Source organism: Chanos chanos, chromosome 7, assembly GCF_902362185.1.
Source record: "Chanos chanos chromosome 7, fChaCha1.1, whole genome shotgun sequence".
NCBI classification, from domain to species: Eukaryota; Metazoa; Chordata; class Actinopteri; order Gonorynchiformes; family Chanidae; genus Chanos; species Chanos chanos.
The window spans coordinates 47895585-47915584 of record NC_044501.1 but is presented as its reverse complement, the minus strand read 5'-3'; the positions used below and the strand labels follow the sequence as shown (position 1 = coordinate 47915584).

The 20000-nt window shown below is 44.3% G+C and overlaps 1 protein-coding gene across 1 annotated transcript in view; it reads left to right on the top strand.

Annotated features, from left to right (window-relative positions):
* LOC115816508 (receptor-type tyrosine-protein phosphatase delta) overlaps nt 1-20000 on the top strand; it is a 96724-nt gene that overhangs the window by 39682 nt on the left and 37042 nt on the right. The window contains exons 8-19 of the mRNA XM_030779462.1: nt 772-882; nt 5411-5680; nt 6900-7481; nt 8662-8807; nt 9139-9283; nt 11159-11464; nt 12480-12673; nt 14270-14387; nt 15021-15608; nt 16058-16155; nt 16479-16735; nt 17941-18034. Of these exons, the coding sequence (XP_030635322.1) occupies nt 772-882; nt 5411-5680; nt 6900-7481; nt 8662-8807; nt 9139-9283; nt 11159-11464; nt 12480-12673; nt 14270-14387; nt 15021-15608; nt 16058-16155; nt 16479-16735; nt 17941-18034 (2909 nt within the window). The remainder of the gene's footprint in view (nt 1-771; nt 883-5410; nt 5681-6899; nt 7482-8661; nt 8808-9138; nt 9284-11158; nt 11465-12479; nt 12674-14269; nt 14388-15020; nt 15609-16057; nt 16156-16478; nt 16736-17940; nt 18035-20000) is intronic.

Here is a 20000-nt window from a genome sequence, read left to right as displayed (position 1 = left end):
AGATTACACTGGCTGTGTAAAAAAGGCCTTTAGAGACCCTGCAACATGTATATGTTCTCCTCCGTTTTTTCCATCAATGTGATCTGTATGACGTTTTTCTTTTCTTTCTTTATTTATTCCTTTTCTTTCAAAACAAGACTGTTAATCATTTAAGACTTCTTTAAATTCCCTTTAAATGTCTAATGCAGTGTTCTCTGTCGCTCTGGCTGTAACTACACAGTCGTCTCCTCAGCCTGGCAAATCTGGACCTTTAGCCCTAGATACCTAAGAGTTTAATCTGCTTTTATTCACTGCGCTCCTCTGCTCTGTGCTTTAGCGCTAAGATTTCACGCCAATGACTGCCCAGGCCTGGAGAAAATTACACTGCCTTAGAGATTTCAAGGCAAACGCCTTTTCGACAGAGAGCTGCTGCAGGCTTTTGTGTCGTATGGTGGTAAAGTTTATTGACCTCTTCATGATAAATGAATCCCACAGATCCAAGAAATATCTCAGGCCACGACCACTGGGATCTTTATCAAAGCATTAGAGTAAAAGCAACTTGAGTTTAGCGGCAGTGCGCTCAAGGTATTTTTAAGGCTAGCGACTTTGTCGTGCTGCATTGAGAACGTTGTTAAAATCTCTAGTAAGGGGAATAAGGGCCTGCGTGAGCTACATTTTTGGGGCCCGGTGGTTTAATGCTAAAGAGAAGAGGTTTTTTGATTGTGGTGTGTTGATGACTTGACCGTAAGCTTAACGCTGCTGTTTGCCTCCTGATTTTCGCCCCTCCGCTAGGAGCCCTGCAGATCGAACAGAGCGAGGAGTCAGACCAGGGGAAGTACGAATGCGTCGCCACTAACAACGACGGCACGCGATACTCCGCACCTGCTAATCTCTATGTCAGAGGTAGGAAAAACCCTGGTAGCCAATCGGGACAAAACATTTAGCCAATAGCGCTAATAAAGGTAAAGGAAAAGAGAGTAAAAGTACATTTGTAACAATGTTTCTGAAACATTCTGAATATGAAAAAGAGAGTAAAAGTACATTTGTAACAATGTTTCTGAAACATTCTGAATATGAAAAAGAGAAATGTAAAACAAGTAGAAATAACAGATGAGTGTTTGAGACCAGAGAACCCCGCCCAGGAGGAGGTATAGTAAGTATAACTGTGTGTGATTCTCAGCTCTCCTGCACTGCTCTGATCCTGTGATTTGCGTTTTACTGCATTATGGTACCGTACTTTGGTTTTTTGGTTGATTCTCCTAACGTCCATGACTTGACCGCCTGGTTTGTTACTAATGGTTTTAACCCGTCGACCTGTGATGAAGACTGGACCAAACCAGTCTCCCGTACACCCTACTTCCCAGTGACTCTCAGAACCTGACCTCTCTGACCTCTTCCTGTTTTTTGTTTTTCTTCTTCTTTTTTTCTTCTTTCTGCCTGGCGACAATGGAGGAATCTCTTTGAATAAAAATCTCTCCTGAACAAAGAAACTAAAAAAGGTTTAAAGTGGTATTAGATAAATCGTATAGCAATAGAAAAGTATTGTATTGCACAGTAATATGTTTCACTAGTTTAATTTCTTAAAAGTAAAAGAAATATGTAGTTCGATTTAGAAAGATTGTTTTCTCAAACGCAGTATATGTGATTACTACAGCTTATACAGCTCTTGGCCTGTGACAGTTCATTAGATTTGCAGTCGATTAGTTCTGTAGAGGAAAAACATTAGCCTCTGTTGTCCTTTACGTACATAAGTCACCTTATGAGCAAAAAATCCCATCACTTTTTAAGCAATATTTGTTACTTTTAAAACTGAGAAGCAGCAGTTGTTTTGGGGTTTTTTTGTGAATAATCTTTGACATTTGTGAATTCATCATTTTGTAGATATTTTGTGTATTAATAATTTCACAACGGAGGCTGGTGTATTCTGCTACACAAACTGTCTGTATAGAGCCAGTAATAGTTCTGCCTACATTGCTTAGCATATAAAAGATTCTTCAACTGTTTATATCAAACGCTAACGTTACAGCTTATATAAATGATACTGTCCCAGTTCTATGGCTCTATGACAATGAGAAAAAAACACAGTTAGATGGAGTTCTACATCCTTTTTAATATAAGACTTAAGATTTAATTTGAGATTGTCTACGTTTAAGATTTGTTAATAACAATTTGAGATAATACAGATATACATTCTCCACTGATGTATTTAGATTAAAATATTTTGGTCGACTGCCATTGGTTGCGAGTCTCACTGCGCTGACTGGGACGGTATCGTGACTGGTAACTGATATCTTGAAGAGGTTGTAGGTTACAGTGTGGTCCTGTCTTAGTGACCCGTCTCCCTGCGGCTGGCTGTGAACGGAGGTCCCTCTCTCTGATCTTCTCTCTGACACACCGTTCTCCTTTTAATTCGTTTTTTTTTTGGGTTTGTTTGTTTGTTTGTTTGTTTTGTTCTGATAAGAGTGAATCCTGAACATGGCCTTTTTACTCTCTCTGTGTTTTCCCTTGTTTCTCTCCTTTCCTTACTTTATTTCATTCTGCATCAAAAAAACCCACACTCCTCAGAGCTGCGAGAAGGTTGGTGTGTTTTTCACTTTCTAACAAACTCAACTTAAAAAAAAAAAAAAAAAAAAAGACACTTGCTGAAACTGAACAGACCATCACAAAATGTGAAGTCCATGATGCCACTGTTCTGTCCAGGAATGCAGATGAAGTTCATGTTCTCACACATGTGCATTATGATCGGACAGCTTTTCTTTTGTCCTGTTTGTTGTCACAGATAGTGGTGTTATTTTTGTTTGTTTGTTTGTTTGTTTGTTTTCTCCTTTTGTTCTGTGGGTCATGGATAATGCCCCTGGCCTTGGCCCCCTGCTGCTTGGCTGTCTGAAAAGTGGTGCATGAAAAAGTTGAACCTGCTGGACCGAGCGGGGAGGACTTGCATGATGACCTTTTGACCTACACACATTGTCTTTATCGTCAGTGTTCCTGCTTGGTTACTCGTATCAATAAGTATCGTGGTGCCATGGCAACCGAGTCGAGTATCCCCGCTGTGTCTGTGGGAAGTAACAGCCGTGAAGAGCTCTTCTCTTCATTCCTGTAGAAACAGTAAAAACACGATTACCCGAGGAGTGGGGTTTGGTTCCCGCTAAATTCTAACGTAATGTGTTTCTCCTTGGTACCACCTCTGAGCTTACGCCAGGGGGTTAACTGTGCATAAAGGGCGGCCTTCTCTCTCTCTCTCTCTCTCTCTCTCTCACTCTCTCTCTCTCGGGCTGTTATCAGATATGCTCCAAAGCCCTGAAAGATCAGGAAAGTTCTCAATAAAGGCTGTTTTCTCCCCCGCGTTAAATGATCTGGTGATGAGAGAGTCGTGTGTCTTCTCTGTCGCGTGCAGTTATGAAGAATGTAGGCAGATTCAGATGAATACCATAACACTGTGTCTTTGGGGAGTGCAGTTTAATTGGACATTAATTATACAGAAATATGAGTAAGTTCTATTTAATAATGCAGGATTTCCTCTTCAGTCAAATGTGGGAACTTTGGCCTTCATTACACAGAGACAGACAAAGTGACTTATAGAAGTATGTATTAATACCAAACTCATGAGACTGCATACAGTTTGAGTAAGGCATTTCTCAAACCTAGCGCTGTAAGCCAGGGAGCAGTAGGTTCCCATAGTGCATAGGTTTAATGATCTGCGGGTGTGGAAAAGGCGGAGTCCTTGCTGTAACATTGGTCCAGGATCATCTGGGCGAGAGCGGCGCTGGAGAGCGGAGTTCATGTCATTTTAATTAAAAGCCATTTGGTGAAGGGAGGGATTCACTCTTCATTAAAATCACAAAGGTTAACCTCCCAACCGTCAGAGTGATTAAAACTCTCGCTCTCGGGCTCGCCAGAGGACAAACAACATTCCCAAAATACTCCCGGTGCTCCGCCCCACCCCCGAGGTGCTCGGGAATGTTGTCCGGCGGGAGTAAGTCTGAGTACTATAAGCAGAAACACTGACACCCTTCAGTCGAATTTGATTCTGCTGAACGCTATCCCAGTCCCTTCCTCTCCTCTCCTGTCTTTTCCACCCTGCGTTCCCTCCATCTGCCCAGACCTCTCCCTAATCCTTTCTTTCTTTTGGTTTCATCCCTTTTAGTTGCAACCAAACCCTGCTCCGTTAGAATCCTGATCAAATCCGTCCTGTTGTCTGTATCTGTAATTCCCCGAGTGTCTAGTCTCTCTTCTCTCTCTCTCTCTCTCTCTCTCTCTCTCTCTCTCTCACTCTCTCTCTCTCTCTCTCTCTCTCTCGCTCTCTCTCTCTCTCTCTCCCTCCCCCTGTGTTCCCTCGTGTTGCATCCTGCTCATTCCTGACTTTAGTGCCAAACCTTGACTCCTCTCAGTCTTAGTGACTCAGGCTTTTAATAGACTGCCCAGTAACCCCTTCCTGTGACCCGCGTCTCTCCTCCTCTCTCCTCCTCTTCTGGCCTCTCCTCCCCTTGTGTCCTCTCCTCTTCTCTTCTCCTCTGGTTGATATTGTGATTATTTATGTCTCTCCTCTCTCTCCCTCACTCCCTGGTTCCTCAATCTGGTTGCTGCCCAGCGGGTTTTGCGCGGTGCATGTGTGCATGATGAAAAACCCGCTCACCGTAACAACACCAGCCTGTTTGTCTCTCCCCGTCCTCCTGCACTGACAAGATTTACACTCCAGACTTTCTCCTCGCTTTCTTTTTCAATCTCATCTGGATTTTTAGTCCTTAGTTTTCCTTTATTCTATGAGAGTGGTTTTTGTTTGTTTGTTTGTTTGTTTGTTTGTTTGTCTGAGACTGTAACCACTTTTTTGACTGCGCAAGCCTCTCAAGTTGCACTTTTGCCCCGCCCACCTCTGCGTGCTTTGATCGTGTTTCCCCACCGTAGTGGGGGGAGGGCAGTGTGTGTGTGTGTGTGTGTGTGATGTGACAATGTGATGAAACACATTCGTGTCACATCAGCCGGAAATTGGCGGCATTGAAGTTGTCCAAGTGCACAACAATCCCGGCATGCTCTTTAACCTCCAGCTTGCCCCCCCCCCTCCCATGTTCTGTTCTGTTCCTGTGATGGAAGCCTCTGTCTCCGTGCATGTGGGGGTGTATATGTGTGAATGTTAGCCTGTCACCATTGATTGACTGCTGTTAGAAAAACACAGACTTGTGTATGTGTATGTCTGAAACTGTTTCCGTTTTCCCCCTAAAACCCTCCATCGAACCATCATGTGTAGACATGTAGAAATAGACCATACAGTACATGTATATAATTAGATATTATTGTTCAAATTCAACATAACTGCTTAAAAAAAAAAAGAAAAAGACATTTTTTCTCATTGTCTTTTCTGTTGATGGACCTGTTCCATCTTTCTGGGCTGGTTCCCGTGGTCTGTTCGTGACCATTCTCTGTGTTCTGTTTCCAGTGCGCCGTGTTCCACCCCGTTTCTCCATACCGCCCACGGACAGTGAGATCATGCCTGGTGGCAGCGTCAACATCACCTGCGTGGCAGTGGGTTCCCCGATGCCCTACGTCAAATGGATGCTCGGGACAGAGGACCTGACCCCCGAAGACGACATGCCCATCGGGCGGAATGTTCTAGAACTCACCGACGTTCGCCAGTCGGCCAACTATACCTGCGTTGCCATGTCGACGCTGGGCGTCATCGAAGCAGTGGCACAGATCACTGTGAAAGGTGATTATCGCGCCACTAGGAACACTAGGAATTATTAGGAAGAAACACAGCTTTCATTTCAAATGATTTGTTTGTCCTACAAAACTATGAGATACAACATGTTTGAGATGTTTGTGTGCATAGATGAACAGATGAATGGTTTTAAAAGCGTATCATCAAATGTTGTCATTCTTCTTGATCGACTCTTAAATGATGAACCAGTGAGAAAACCCCTCCAGATGTAACATATTTATCATATTCGAGTGGGCGAACCCTGAGAACTTGGCTGCAGTGTAGCTTTAGAAGTGAGATTTAGGATTATGTCGAAATTTTTAACTTCTAAATTGAAGATAAGTCCCAGCAGACGCATATGAGAACAAAAGACGCGCGTGTTGTTTAGTCTGGGCTGTGGGCAAACCACTTATCTAGGCGTAATCATATCTATTCCAGAACATTCTTGGAATAGAAACACAGAGTTTGTATACAGACACAGACTGACATAAGTACTCACTGAAAATCTCACACACGCAGACAGACACACACACACACACACACACACACACACCAGTCCTTTGTCTTCACCAGACATAACAAAGAAGAATTAGTCACAATATGCCCAGAGCTAATAGTTACTTCACATTGCTGCTACAGAGAGAGAGAGAGAGAGAGAGAGAGAGAGAGAGAGTTTCCAAACGAAACAGTTAGATATGTTTCATCTCAGTTAGTGTAGTGAGAATTAAAGCAGTGAGTTGAAACATTTCAGTTATTTAAGGCATCTGTGAGAGAAGGATGGGGGAGTGTTTGGATGAGCTGTGTCAGGTCAAGGCTGAGAAATGCTTCACGTCTTTCTCCTCCTGTCTCCTGCGCTGAACAAACCCATGCCTGCAAATGTGATTTATGTGCACTCCTCATCAAATAGCCTTAGTTATTGATGTGATCTGACCAACCAGCACTAACCCTCAGGTTGTCTCTAAATATATTAAACATTCAGGTGGTTTTAAATGAAGTGATTTTCTGATTTCGTTCGTGTGAATTGACCTGATAAATAAATACTAGTGATGATACAGTCTGGACTGCGATGAACGTTGGATGCAGTGACTGAAGATGAGCCTGGCAGATGAACGCTGCAGTCAGTCCGATTTTAGAGATGGGAATTATGAGTGACCTCACGAGTTTAGATTTGCTCCCATGTTTTTTTTGTTTTTAATTCACTCCACGTTACACTCTCTCTTCACCCCAGCCCTGCCCAAGCCCCCGGGCACCCCCGTGGTGACGGAGCGCACGGCGACAAGCATCACTCTCACCTGGGACTCAGGTAACCCGGAGCCTGTCTCCTACTACATCATCCAACACAAGTCCAAGTACTCCGAGGACGCCTACAAAGAAATCGACGGCGTGGCCACCACGCGCTACAGCGTCGGCGGACTCAGCCCCTACTCTGACTACGAGTTCCGCGTGGTCGCCGTGAACAACATCGGGCGTGGCCCGGCCAGCGAAGCCATCGAGGCCAAGACCGCCGAACAGGCGCCCAGCACCGCCCCTCGGCAGGTCAGGGGTCGCATGCTCAGCGCTACCACGGCGATCATCCACTGGGAGGAGCCAGAGGAGGCCAACGGACAGATCATGGGTTACCGCGTGTACTACACCACGGATCCCACCCAGTACGTTAACCGATGGGAGAAGCAGATAGTCCGCAACGCCAACTTCCTGACCATACAGGGCCTGACTCCCAATAAGACGTACTACATCAAAGTGCTGGCGTACACGTCCGTGGGCGACGGGCCTCTATCCCCAGACCTGCAGATTATTGCCAAGACTGGAGGTGAGCTGAGTGAGACTGGTTTGGGTTGAGTTTGGCGGTCTTTTTGGGCTCGGTTAAAAAAATCGTGTGGTTTCACAGGGGCCAAATACACACACACACACACACACACACGCACACAAGCCTCTGTTTACTCTCTCTCTCTCATTTTTATCTCTCTCTTTCTCATTTTTATCTCTCTCTTTCCCTCTTCCCTGACTTCCCCATCTCTCTCTCGCTCTCTATCTCTCCTTCATTCACTCTCTCTCCCTCTCTCTCTCTCCTTCATTCACTCTCTCTCTCTCCCTCTCTCTCTCTCTCTTTCTCTCTCTCCTTCACTCACTCTCTCTCTCTCCCTCAGTCAGTTGCAAATTCCCCGAGCACAGATAATGTCTCTCCATCTTTGACCAGAGTTGTAAATGGGAGCAGTCTCCCAGGGTTTTCCCCTGCCAAGTTATTTTGGCTTCTGCTATTGACGTTACAGTGTGTAATGCATGCTGATCTTCATAATAAATGAAGCCAAGATCAGCCAAGGGAAAGAATTGCTATTTAATCTTTAGAGTACAGATCGAGTTTCTCTTTTTCATTTTTTTCTGTTTGTTGCGGTTTTAATTGTGGCCGCTGTAATAATTGCCTTGTACTTTCGGATTCGTAATTAGAGCACTGATGGATTCCATATGTGCGATGGACGCGTATGAGTTCATGTGGTTTTGAAAGCTGCATTAATTAGAGGGAGCTATATCTCTCCATGATTTCATTTGTAAAATGTGTTCAGAGTCACTTATTGTTCTGGGTTTGACTCTGTAGTTGAGGTTATCTCTCTGTCTGTGGTGTGGTTGGAGGCCTGCGTAGAAATGCCTCTTCTCTCTGTGTTCTGATTGCTCATTCTCTCGCTGTTCTGATTGGTCATTGTCTCTGTGTTTTGATTGGTCATTCAATAAGAGCTCATTGTTCGCCTGGGTTTTGGTCAATAGTTCAGTTTAGCCAACTTTCTCTCTCCCTATCTCTCTCTCTCTCTCTCTCTCTCTCTCTCTCTCTCTCTCTCTCTCTCTCTCTCTGTTTGATTGGTAGTTCAGTCACAACAAACTCTTTCTCTGATTTGATTGGTGGTTCAGTCAGAACAAACTCTCCCTCTCTCTCTCTCTCTCTGATTTGATTGGTTCTTTGGTCAGGGCTAATCACATCTCTGTATTTTGGCTGATAGTTCCCTCTCAGCCGACGGACTTTAAGGGTGAAGCCAAATCTGAGACGAGCATCCTGCTGTCCTGGGTGGCACCGGCACAGAACGGTCAAGACAATCAAATCACGGGATATGAGCTTCTCTATAAGAAAGGCGACGAGAAAGAGGAGGTAAAGGCTTTATATGAATCCTCAGTGAAAATGAACAATTATATCACACACTATATTTCTAGATACACTGCTGCATGTTTTTAAAAACTGGTTTCAAGCATATCTGCAAAGCTTTCAGTAACGTGGGAAAAAGTTACAGATCTTACTACTTTTTTGATATTACTCTTTGTGAAGACAAATTCCATATCAACAGAAGTGTTACGTGAATATTCATCAAAGCAATAACCAATAGTAAATAAACAGAGCAATAATGACGATATGAAAAAAAAAAAAAAATCAGGTCGTGTCGTCGGCCAGTCTGTAAGAGCTGTGTGTACGTCTGTCTCCATAGAAACGAATCAGTTTCGAACCCACCACCACCTACCTGCTGAAGGATCTAAAACCTTTCACCACCTACACCTTCCAGCTGGCTGCACGCAGCAAACATGGCGTCGGTGCCTACACCAACGAGATCTCGGCCGAAACCCCTCAGACACGTAGGTCCTCTTCTGTCCCTCGCTCGGCCCCGGCCGAGGAGACAAACTCACACGCTCCCGGAGACGCGTTCCCTTTTCAAAGGCGTTCGGTGCTTGTCCTTCCCGTAACCTTTTCTTAACCTTGACGAGAACCTCGGTTCTCTCACGGAGGTGAAAAAATAAAGGAAGAAGCACAACGGCTTTGAAAAGGGAACTGTTTGAAGAGTCCCCCAGACACAGAGCGAATGTTTTGAAGGTTGAACTGTCCACGGAGCTGGTTTGAGAAAAGAAACAGCCCGTGGACAATGTTCTCCACGCCTGCTAGTGAGAGTCAATTGACAAGGTCACATGTGCTCAGCACTATTCCTGCTTCTTTAGCTCCGCCGTGGAAGGAGGGAAATCTCCTAAAGCAGGCCGGTCATAAGGCCCTGAATTATTCATCTCTATTGGCTATAGTTACCTGGCTGTCTTGGGTTGTATTAACTCGGGGTTGGGCGTCCGGTTATTGGATACCTTGTCTTTTGACAGAGAATGTCAGAGACCGCGCTCCACTGCATACTGTATTTGAACTTTCTGCAGGAATTTGCTTAGGTCAGTATGATCTATAATAGCTGAGTCAAAGAGAAAAAAAAAAATCTCTCCATCAAAGGAGAGGAAAGGAAATTAAGCCCTGTAGAAAACTTGAATGCAATTGTGCAGTGAGGCAGACAATTAAAGTAGACCACAGTCAGATTGTCGCTCTGAAAAGACCTCCTGTTTATTACACCTGCGAGAGTGACGTGTTTGAAGACTGGATTTTTTGATTGACGGGTTTATCAAACTGCCGAAAAAATTGAGTCTGGCATAATTTTACACAGTCTGTGGGAATTCAAAGAGTAGCACATTGAAGAGAAGAAAATGGGAAAACTCCATTTTAATGTCACAAAGACAGTTCGTTAGAGAACTTGAAGCTGGAAATAAATCGGAGGTCTTTTAAGAGTGTATAGGAACAGGTAAGTATGATGAGCCCTTCAGAAATGACATGCTATATGTAACGAAAACCCAAACCTGTGCATGTCAGAGTTGTGAGATCCTTAAATGCGAGTCGTGTTTGTTTGGAGAGGTGCCCCTCACTCAGCCAGGCTTTTACCTCAAACCAACAGGCTTCGGAAAGGTTGGTGAGCAATGCACCATTCTCAACTCTGATACATCAACCTTTACATATTTGGATTGATGGTAATTGCTTGGGGAAGACAGATGTTGTAGGCAGTTATTTCAAAGCTAGTTTTAGTAGTGACATTGTATGGGTTTTGTGTAACAGAGTAGAGTTTCACACTTCACAGTGTTCTATCGTTAACGCATATGAGGCGTTTTTAGTGTTCTGTCCACTGCGTGTAAAGTGTAGGGAGGCATTTTAATTGAGTGAAATTATAATGTAGTCGTTCCAAAGGTAGGTCTGTTATTTAGAAGGTTTCATTCCGGTCACACCACCCTGATCATGCATATCCGGTGTCTTTGAGTTCATTCAGTTGATCTCTTTCGACAAATCCAACCTGTCAGCCGCTGACATTTTGTCATCCTTATTTATGACATTCCATTTACTTTAAATACCATTTTACTTTAAAACATTTCTTTTTTTTTTTTTTTTTGTCTTTTGCCTCGTCCTCATTTTATGTCCTTTTATGTCTCCCCCCCCCCCTCCTCTTTGTGTTTGTTTGTGTTTGTGTTTTGTTTTGTTTTTTTTCACCTCCACTCCGACTGTGGGAAAAAAAAAATTCCCTATGTTACCACAACCTCTTTGTGAACCCAACCTGGAACAAACCGATATCAAAACTAAACATCACTAAACTCACAACAACCAATCAAATCAAACCAAATGGGAATTCTGCTCCACCCACAAACCAATCCTCCAATCAGAGCCCTCAGCCCCGCCTCAGGATGTCAGGTGTTTGAGCCAAAGTTCCACCAACATTCTGGTAAGTTGGAAGCCACCCCCCGTGGAATTACAGAACGGAATCATTACGAAATACACGATCCACTATGCGGCGACCGAAGGGGAGGACACGACACAACGCCAAATCACAGACATCCCTCCTGAAAACACACAATACCTCTTGGAAAATCTGGAGAAGTGGACAGAGTACCGCGTGACTGTGAGCGCCCACACAGATGTCGGAGCAGGCCCCGAAAGTTTACCGCATCTCGTCCGAACTGAGGAGGACGGTATGTTCCCCCCCTCCCCACCACCTCAACGCTCTGCCTCTCTGCTAAAAACTCCTCCCCCTTTTAACCTCCGCTACCTGTAATAAAACTGCCTGTGCAAGCCTTCAGACCAACTGCCTTCTCCTCTCAAAGTCCCTCGCTCTCCCCCTCCCCGCCTGTCTCAGGGCCAGCTCTCAGAATGCCTACATTTGTTTTTTTCTTTCACACTAAACTTACTAACCCGGACTTTTTTGGGCTCGTCTGTTCGCTGTCGTAACTGAGAGATTCCAGCTTTTCCGAAACCTTGTTTTTGAGGCTTTTTTTTTCTTTTTTCTTTCTTTTTTCTACTGTTGCTAAACAAGTCGATTTCAACAAATAAATGGCATCTTTTTTTGTGTGCGAGGAGCCCCAGACCTGGAATCCCAGCTGTCAATTTTTCATATTTTTGCCATTTTTCTTTCTTTCTTTTTTTTTGTGGTGAAAAAAAAAAGAAAACTGAGAAATGGTGCTGCGTTCCGTGTTTGATTGGTTTTTGTCCCTGGTTTTTTTGACTCTGTCATTTTGACTGGACAGTGACTGGGATACAAAGAAAGTGGAAGGAATTTTGTTTTATTCCTAATGCCCCGATGACATTTTTCCTCAATTTTTTTTTTTTATTTTATTTTTTTTTCAGCACATCATAGCCAAACTCTTTCCAGGTGCTTCAAATATATTGAAGCACCCTCTTTGGCTGCTTTTTGTCTATTTTAACAATTACATTTTTATTCCATGTTTTGAATCCACTAATCCCATTTTTTTAAAAAAAAAAATATTAGGTCAGTTATAAGACCTTTTTTGGGGGTTGTATTTTTTTTTTCTCTTTTTTACGTGCCATTGTTGAAATATCAGTGTCATGCAGTACTTGTTAACAGTATACCACCCTTTTCTAGATTTTTCGACGCCTCCACTTTGCTTGGGCAGTTGGCCTTAATTTGGGGGGGGGGAGGGGTCCTCTGTAATCTTGACCTTTTTGTGTTCTATCCCATGGTTCCTCCAGTGCCCAGCGGGCCGCCTCGTAAAGTCGAGGTGGAGCCTGTCAACTCCACGTCAGTTAAAGTGTTGTGGCGGTCGCCGGTGCCCAACAGGCAACACGGCCAGATTCGCGGCTATCAGGTTCACTATGTCAGGATGCTTAACGGAGAGCCTGTGGGACAGCCGGTCATCAAAGACATCCTCATAGACGACGCCCAGGTGAGCATCCTCCTCTTCCTCACAGATGAAAGACATCCAGGGTTTTTTTTTTTTTTTCTTTTTTTTTAAGTATGTAAAGACAGAGTTTAGGTTGTTAGTTGGTCTGGTCTCAGTTCTGTTTTGTTTGAAGACCGTAGCAGAAGCCGTTGTTTCTCTAACAGTGTTTTCACTGATGAACGTGGAGAAGATACTTTGTAGGAGAAAAAAAAAACAGGTTTGAATGAAATCATGTGTGATGAAGTATGTGAACAGGAAAATGGAAATTTAAATGAATGCTTATTTTCCTGTCTCCCTGTGTCAGCTGAATATGGCACAGAGATGAATAGCACTTAATGATCGTAATACGCGCTTGTCATTCGCACAACTTCGTCTTACATGACATGAAATTAGAAAATGGAAAATGTAATGAAATCGTCCTTTGCGATTACAGACTTCATTCAGTCTGGCGCAGGAGGGGATGTAGATTTCCAATAAGACTTTGATATAGGCATGAATGCAGTCGTTGACGTTGGTACATTTTCAGTGTGAACATTATAAAACAGTGGTCGACTCCGTCCTCCTTAAGACCCAGGTCTAACTGTCCAACGTCTCCTCACAGAGAGAGAGCCCAGAAAATATACAAACAGCTATATAAAAATATAACTATATAAACAGCTGGTGTTTCATTTTCCCTCTTCCTTTCCATCTCGTTTTCTCTCCTTGATGAATGACCTTGTAACTTAGTTTTATTTTTACTGTTGTTCTTTTTAATTCCCTCTCTCTCTCTCTCTCTCTCTCTCTCTCTCTCTCTCTCTTCTGCTCGACCTCTTGGCTCCCGTATAGTGGGAATACGATGATTCGACTGAACATGTGAGTAAACACGCCCACACCTCACTTGGTAAACATAAAACACTGTTTATTTTTGATTTCTCTCTCTCTCTCTCAACTGCTCATCTAGTTATAGAACCTACATAAAGTGTGCACCAATATTTAAACATAGCAACAGGAAAGTGTGTGTTTGTGTGAAAATTGCGGTGAAATAGGTGTAAACATACCGTCTGCTGGTAAGGATATGTTCTCAGTATTTGAATGTCTAATCCCAAATCAGTTGTGAAACATTGCTGTAAGGTGCAAGGGCTAGATCTAAGTTAGATAAAGCAGATCCAGGATCAGGGGAGTAGGCACAGACAGCAGGGCTCACACGGTGAGGCTGAAGTTGGTCCAGAGGAATTACTGATGACGGCACAGTGTACGATTTCTTCCATAGGGGGCAGAGAGGAATAGAAATGTTAATAACCCCTGTTGCATATGTAATTCTTGTATTATGAACAATTGAAAAGATTATTAAAAAGCTGTTATCGGATTTAGCACTGTATTGATACCGCATCATTTAATAGATTGCTTGCAGGAGTCGTTGAGCTAAAACATTTAAAGCCTTGAAGAATTAACGCGTGGTAGTCAAAGTGTGCTTGGCAAAAAGCTTCGTGACGAATTTTCCCAGAAACACATATCAACCCTGAATCTTTTATCCCCTCTCAAAATCCTCAGAGTCATCTTTTAAATTAGTACAGGCTCTAGCAGCATGCTAAAATTGCTTTTCCACTTCCATTCACACAGGAAATGATCATCTCTGACTTGCAAGCAGAGACCACTTACTCGGTTGCCGTGGCAGCCTACACCACTAAAGGTGATGGGGCTCGTAGCAAGCCCAAACTGGTCTCCACCACTGGAGCAGGTAAGAAACTGTGTGGTTATATGGTTGGCCCATGTCCCTGAACCTCAGCGTCTGTTAGTGTATTGTCTACTTTCCCACTAAGCAGAGGAACCACACACAGCCATAATAACAAGCAAACCTTTTCACCCTTTTAGGCTATTAAGTGTGAATGCTAGTAATCGCTCTCTCTGTCCGACAATGGTTTTCATTCCTCCCGTCACCTGCGCTGGCTTTGAAATTCTCACAGGGGTTAAGGAAATAATGAGGACCGGAGTCAGGAAATGGCTGGAAAAGACTAAAACTGAGCAGACAAATCCGCGACGTCTTTTCTTTAGAGGGCTAGAAAAGACTCGGAAGGTGCAATTAACTAGCACTTTCCTGTTTTACCTCCAACAGATTGGAAATGTGTGCCTCTGAACTGGCTTTCATATCTATGCCCCTCTGGCTGATTTTGGTTTTAAAAAAAGAGTCATTTTAACTTTACATTGGTATTAAATCTCCCCCAAATCCTCCCCTACTAGACCCCAGAGTAATGAACGCATGGAGCAAATGGACATTATTCAATGCTAAACAAGAGTGAATCATGTTGTATGGAATGCTGTGTCTTTCGGGCGCTTACCAATGTGCTCTTGTCTTGCATTGTGTTTCTCACAGTACCTGATAAACCACGCCTTATGGTCAGTCCCACAGTCATGGGCACTGCCCTGCTTCAGTGGCACCCCCCTCCCAACACCTACGGGCCCCTGCTGGGCTACCGGCTTCGTTTCGGCCGCAAGGACGTGGACCCGCTCACGGTCATTGAGTTCCCGGAGCGGGAAAACCACTACACCACCAAGGAAATCCACAAGGGGGCGTCCTACACGTTCCGCCTGTCCGCTCGCAACAAGGTGGGCTTTGGCGAGGAGACGATAAAAGAGATAACCACGCCCGAGGACACGCCCTCCGGTTACCCACAAAACATCGTGGCCGAGAGCGCCACGACGACCACCATCCAAGTCAGCTGGCAGCCCCTGCTGTTGGCGGAACGCAACGGTGCCATAATAAAGTACGCGCTCCAGTACAAAGACATCAACAGCCCCCGCAGCCCCTCCGAACTGTTCATCGCCGCTCCCGAGTCCACTGTCACCCTGGACGGCCTTAAAGCCGACACTGTTTACGATATCAAAATGTGTGCCTTCACCAGCAAGGGCTCTGGTCCATATAGTCCCAGTGTCCAGTTCAGAACACAGCCGCTGGATCAAGGTAGGACGCTCACCCCCAAACAACCACCTCCACACCCCTCCGAATCAATCTGTCCGCCAAACACCTGCCTCCTCCAACCTTTCCCTGCCTGGGCAGACAGAGAAACAAAGTGTTTCACGGAAGCCGTGAAACTCTCTGGCGAAGCCTAGATACCTAGTCAGACACAGTAACAGAGTAGAGAAAGAGGTGTTGCGAACTCTAGTTCACTGCCCAAGGCAAGCATTGAGTGCTGGGCCAATGGTAAGCTACTGTTGAAGAGAAGGTAAGGTCAAAGACTTGGGATAGTCGTTTTTAGGCTCTGGTGTAGAGGGGAAAGACGTGAACAGGTAAGACCATACTGGGGTTGAGATTCCCTGTGAAAGGAGCAGTGGGTGGTAGTGAAAGAGTGTGTGTGTGTGTGCGTCTGGCCAGGTTTTTCTAAATCATCTGCTCCGCCTCTCTTTTAGCAGTGTTTGCAAAAAATTTTCATGTGAAAGCTGCCATGAAGACCTCGGTCCTGCTGACCTGGGAGATCCCAGAAAACTACAACCCTGCGCAACCTTTCACGGTACGCTAACCGTTACATGAGCGTGCACTGCTAGCAACTGAAGCTCAGCTGTTAGATATAATCTGTGGAATGAGATCAGAAGATATGAAACATTTCTACGGACGTCTGGCTTTTGCATCGCTTTACAGATTGTGCATCTACTGTTCAGTTAACCACCAGCATTTATTTAAATTTATTGACCAGCAGCTGTTCACAGTTTTATATTAGCAACCTAGCATGCTAACTACACAGGCGCTGAGAGCCTTACGCCAGCATACCTAGCATGCTAACTCTGGTCACACTCTGTCCCGTCTCGTGTGTGTTGTGGTGTCCCATCTCCGTAGATCCTCTATGACAACGGTGAGAGTGTGGAGGTTGACGGTAAGCTGACCCAAAAGCTTATTACCAATCTTCAGCCGGAGACGCAGTACTCTTTCCTCCTGACAAACCGCGGCAACAGCGCTGGCGGTCTCCAGCACCGCGTCTCAGCCATGACGGCGCCTGACATCCTGCGCACCAAACCGTACCTCGTCGGCAAAACCAATTCTGACGGCATGGTCACCGTGGAACTGCCTTCTGTACAGACCACTGAGAAAGTCAGGTCTGTATTAACAACAACAACAAAAAAAACGAGTTCGAGGAACTGTGCTTTCGTTAAACTAATTAAGACTGTTTTTTACTTAATACTCCCCTGTCCCGTCCCTGTGACTGACTGCATGAATAAACACAGGGATATTCTCTCCAAATGTTTATTTTAAGTAATTGAATCCACAGCACTCATCTAAATTGCATGAAATCTGCAATGTCTTTGTTTTTGTAAAGATTATAAATAATTTGTTTTGTGAAACTCCTCAGGTGTAAATTCTTGTTTATCAGATGACGTAGAGACAGGGTCAGCTCTTTCTCTCTCTCTCTCTCTCTCTCTCGCTCTCTCTCTCAGTCTCTCTCTCTCTCTCTCTCTCTCTTTCTCTCTCTCTCTGTCTCAGTCTCTCTCTTTCTCTCTCTCTCTCTCTCTCTCAGTCTCTCTCAGTCTCTCTCTCTCTCTCTCTCTCTCTCTCAGTCTCTCTCTTTCTCTCTCTCTCTCTCTCTCTTTTCCTCTATCTCCTCTGTGCTGTTGAATCTGTCTCACTCTTCTGTCCATCTCTTCCTGTGATCTCTCCCTCTCCGACTCTGTGTGCCAGAGCTTAAGCCAATTAGCCAACCATTACCGTGCAGCACTGCCTTCCTGGCTAACGCCAGCGACACCGCTGCCAGCCCGCAGGCCTAAGACACTGGCATGGCTGTTATTTCTGCACCAGCTGGCAGCGCATGGGTGTGTTCACCCTCTAGACCCTCACTGGGGTGGAACAGTGGTCCTACATGCACTGATCACGCGTCAATTAAAGTCAAACATGAGGGAAATGAAGCTAATGGAACGATAAGCACTTAGCGGCGGATGCTAATGACATGCTCGCGATCAGCTCTTAATCCAGTGCTGTTTTGAACTGGATTACAATAAGAGCTAATTATGGCCTGGCCCTCTAAGGATTGATCGACTGTCCTTGGTGGACATCCCTCGAAGAGACAAATGCCTTTGTTCCCAATTAAATTTAGCAGGAAAAAAAAAAGAAAGAAAGAAAGAAAGACAATTTGGGGAGCTTATTGAATTTTTACTCTCTGCTTATAGAATTGATCTCACACAGTGTAAATGTATGTTCAGTAAAACAGAGGGCCTATAAATATGTTTTAAGATTGTTATTGCCTGTATGTTAAGGCCTGTATGTTAAGGCCTGTATGTTAATGCCTGTATGTATGGTCTGTCTGTAGGGGATATTACATTGTGGTCGTGCCTCTGAAGAAACAGCGAACGGGGAAGTTCATCAAACCCTCAGACAACCCTGACGAGATGGATCTGGAGGAGGTATGGAACAGGAGAGAGAGAGAGAGAAAATGGTTAAATCAAGACTGTATCAGAAGAATAATGGTGTCTTTATTTGGGAGCCTACCAATCTAATCTATGTCAAAGTGAGATGCCTTTTTAGCAAGTACTGTAGGATCCTTTCTCTCTCTCAGCCACTGGCTAACGACTAAAAGCTACTTGCAGACAGATTTTTTTTTTGTATGTTAACTAAATCTGCATTGCTAATGGGGCATTAAGCCACATCATGTCGGACCGCCTTTGAAGTAGAGGCGTTCGTGATTAAGGGGGGGGGGGGGTGCTGGCGCTTCGGCACGTTGTGCCTACTACGCTTTATTTTTAGCTAAAGTAAATATTTAATATGCTTTTATGTGCTAAAGGAGAGTTCAGGCGAGAGACGCTCTGGAACCCATTTTTCCGAGGAGCTTTTTCACTTATCCGATCTGTCAGCGAGCGCACCGTGAGAACATTGTGTTCATCTCTCTGTTGCTTCACTTTGATTGGCCAGCGGTGATGTCCTCGCAGCATAGCGAGAGTTGCTTTCTTACCGCGGTTCGAACCGAACGCCTCCGTAGCCCTTAAGACCGTTGCCGGTGACGCGGGTGAGTGAGTTCAGAGCTAATGCAGAGAGAGGAGTCGTTTCTCAATGAATAAGGTATGAGGAGGAGGAGGAGGAGATGTATCCAGAAGGTAAAGCAGTAACCTTTAATGGGTGGTCTGTGTAGTGGCGATGATGTCGTTTCACTAGAGCACAGGAGCAGGTTTTACAGTAAATGTACCTTGTGATTTGAGTGGGTGCTGAGTGACATTTCAACTTACATATAGCAAAGCTTTTTTTTCACGGGGACAGGTTAACATAGGAATGGGCAAATTATAAATAGATCCTCTCCAGGGGTTGTGTTTCATAATTGACTGTGTAGGCTCATATCAGTTCAGATACACACACACACACACACAGGTCATTTGTTCGTCAGTATTTGCTTTCACCTTGTTTAGGTGTGCTAAAGGTTTCTGACAGGCAAGACTGACAACAAGACTGACCTCTTTGACCTCTTTGACCTCTTTGACAGACAGGTGGACTACCCAGACACAGTACTTCCCAGAGCAGAGCCACTCCCACAAAATCCAACAGAGGCAGTCCATTGGATCGTCTCAAACACAAGAATACTGAGAGAACTAAGAATGCTGAGAGGACCCAGATAAACAGATATAGTATACATATATACATATACATATATTCACATAGCCCTGTCATATAGTATACATATACAGATATACATATACATATAGCCCTGTCATGTAGTATACATATACATATATACATATAGCCCTGTCATATAGTATACATATACATATATACATATACATATAGCCCTGCCATATAGTATACATATATACATATATACATATACATATAGTCCTGTCCCTAGCTGACTCTGTATGTTCTTTGTGTGTGTGTGTATGTGTGTGTGTGTGTGTGAGAGAGTGTGAGAGACATTTTTTAGGACTCATCAATTTTTTAACAGCCCATCCAGTTTGAAGGAAAATATCTTCCCCTTGTGTGATATTTTCCTTCAGTTTGTCCCTCTGAAGTTCTCTCAGCATAAACACACACACACACACACACACACACACACACACACACACACACAATCAGATCACACAGCACTGCAGGCCAAAAATAGCACTGCCTTATTTCACAGAGGAAAAAAGAGGCAAAACAGTACTGTGTCCAGCTGCTACATAAGGCCAAGGATTTGCTGTAACACAGAGGCGGGTAGGCAGAAACACACACACACACACACACACACTCTCACACACACACACACACACACACGTACACACACACACACACACACACACACACACACACACACACACACACACACACACATACACACACACAAAGACTTTTGACTTAAAAAGTGATGTTTGAAAAGGTCATATGAGAGCTCTTGGTGAATAAACA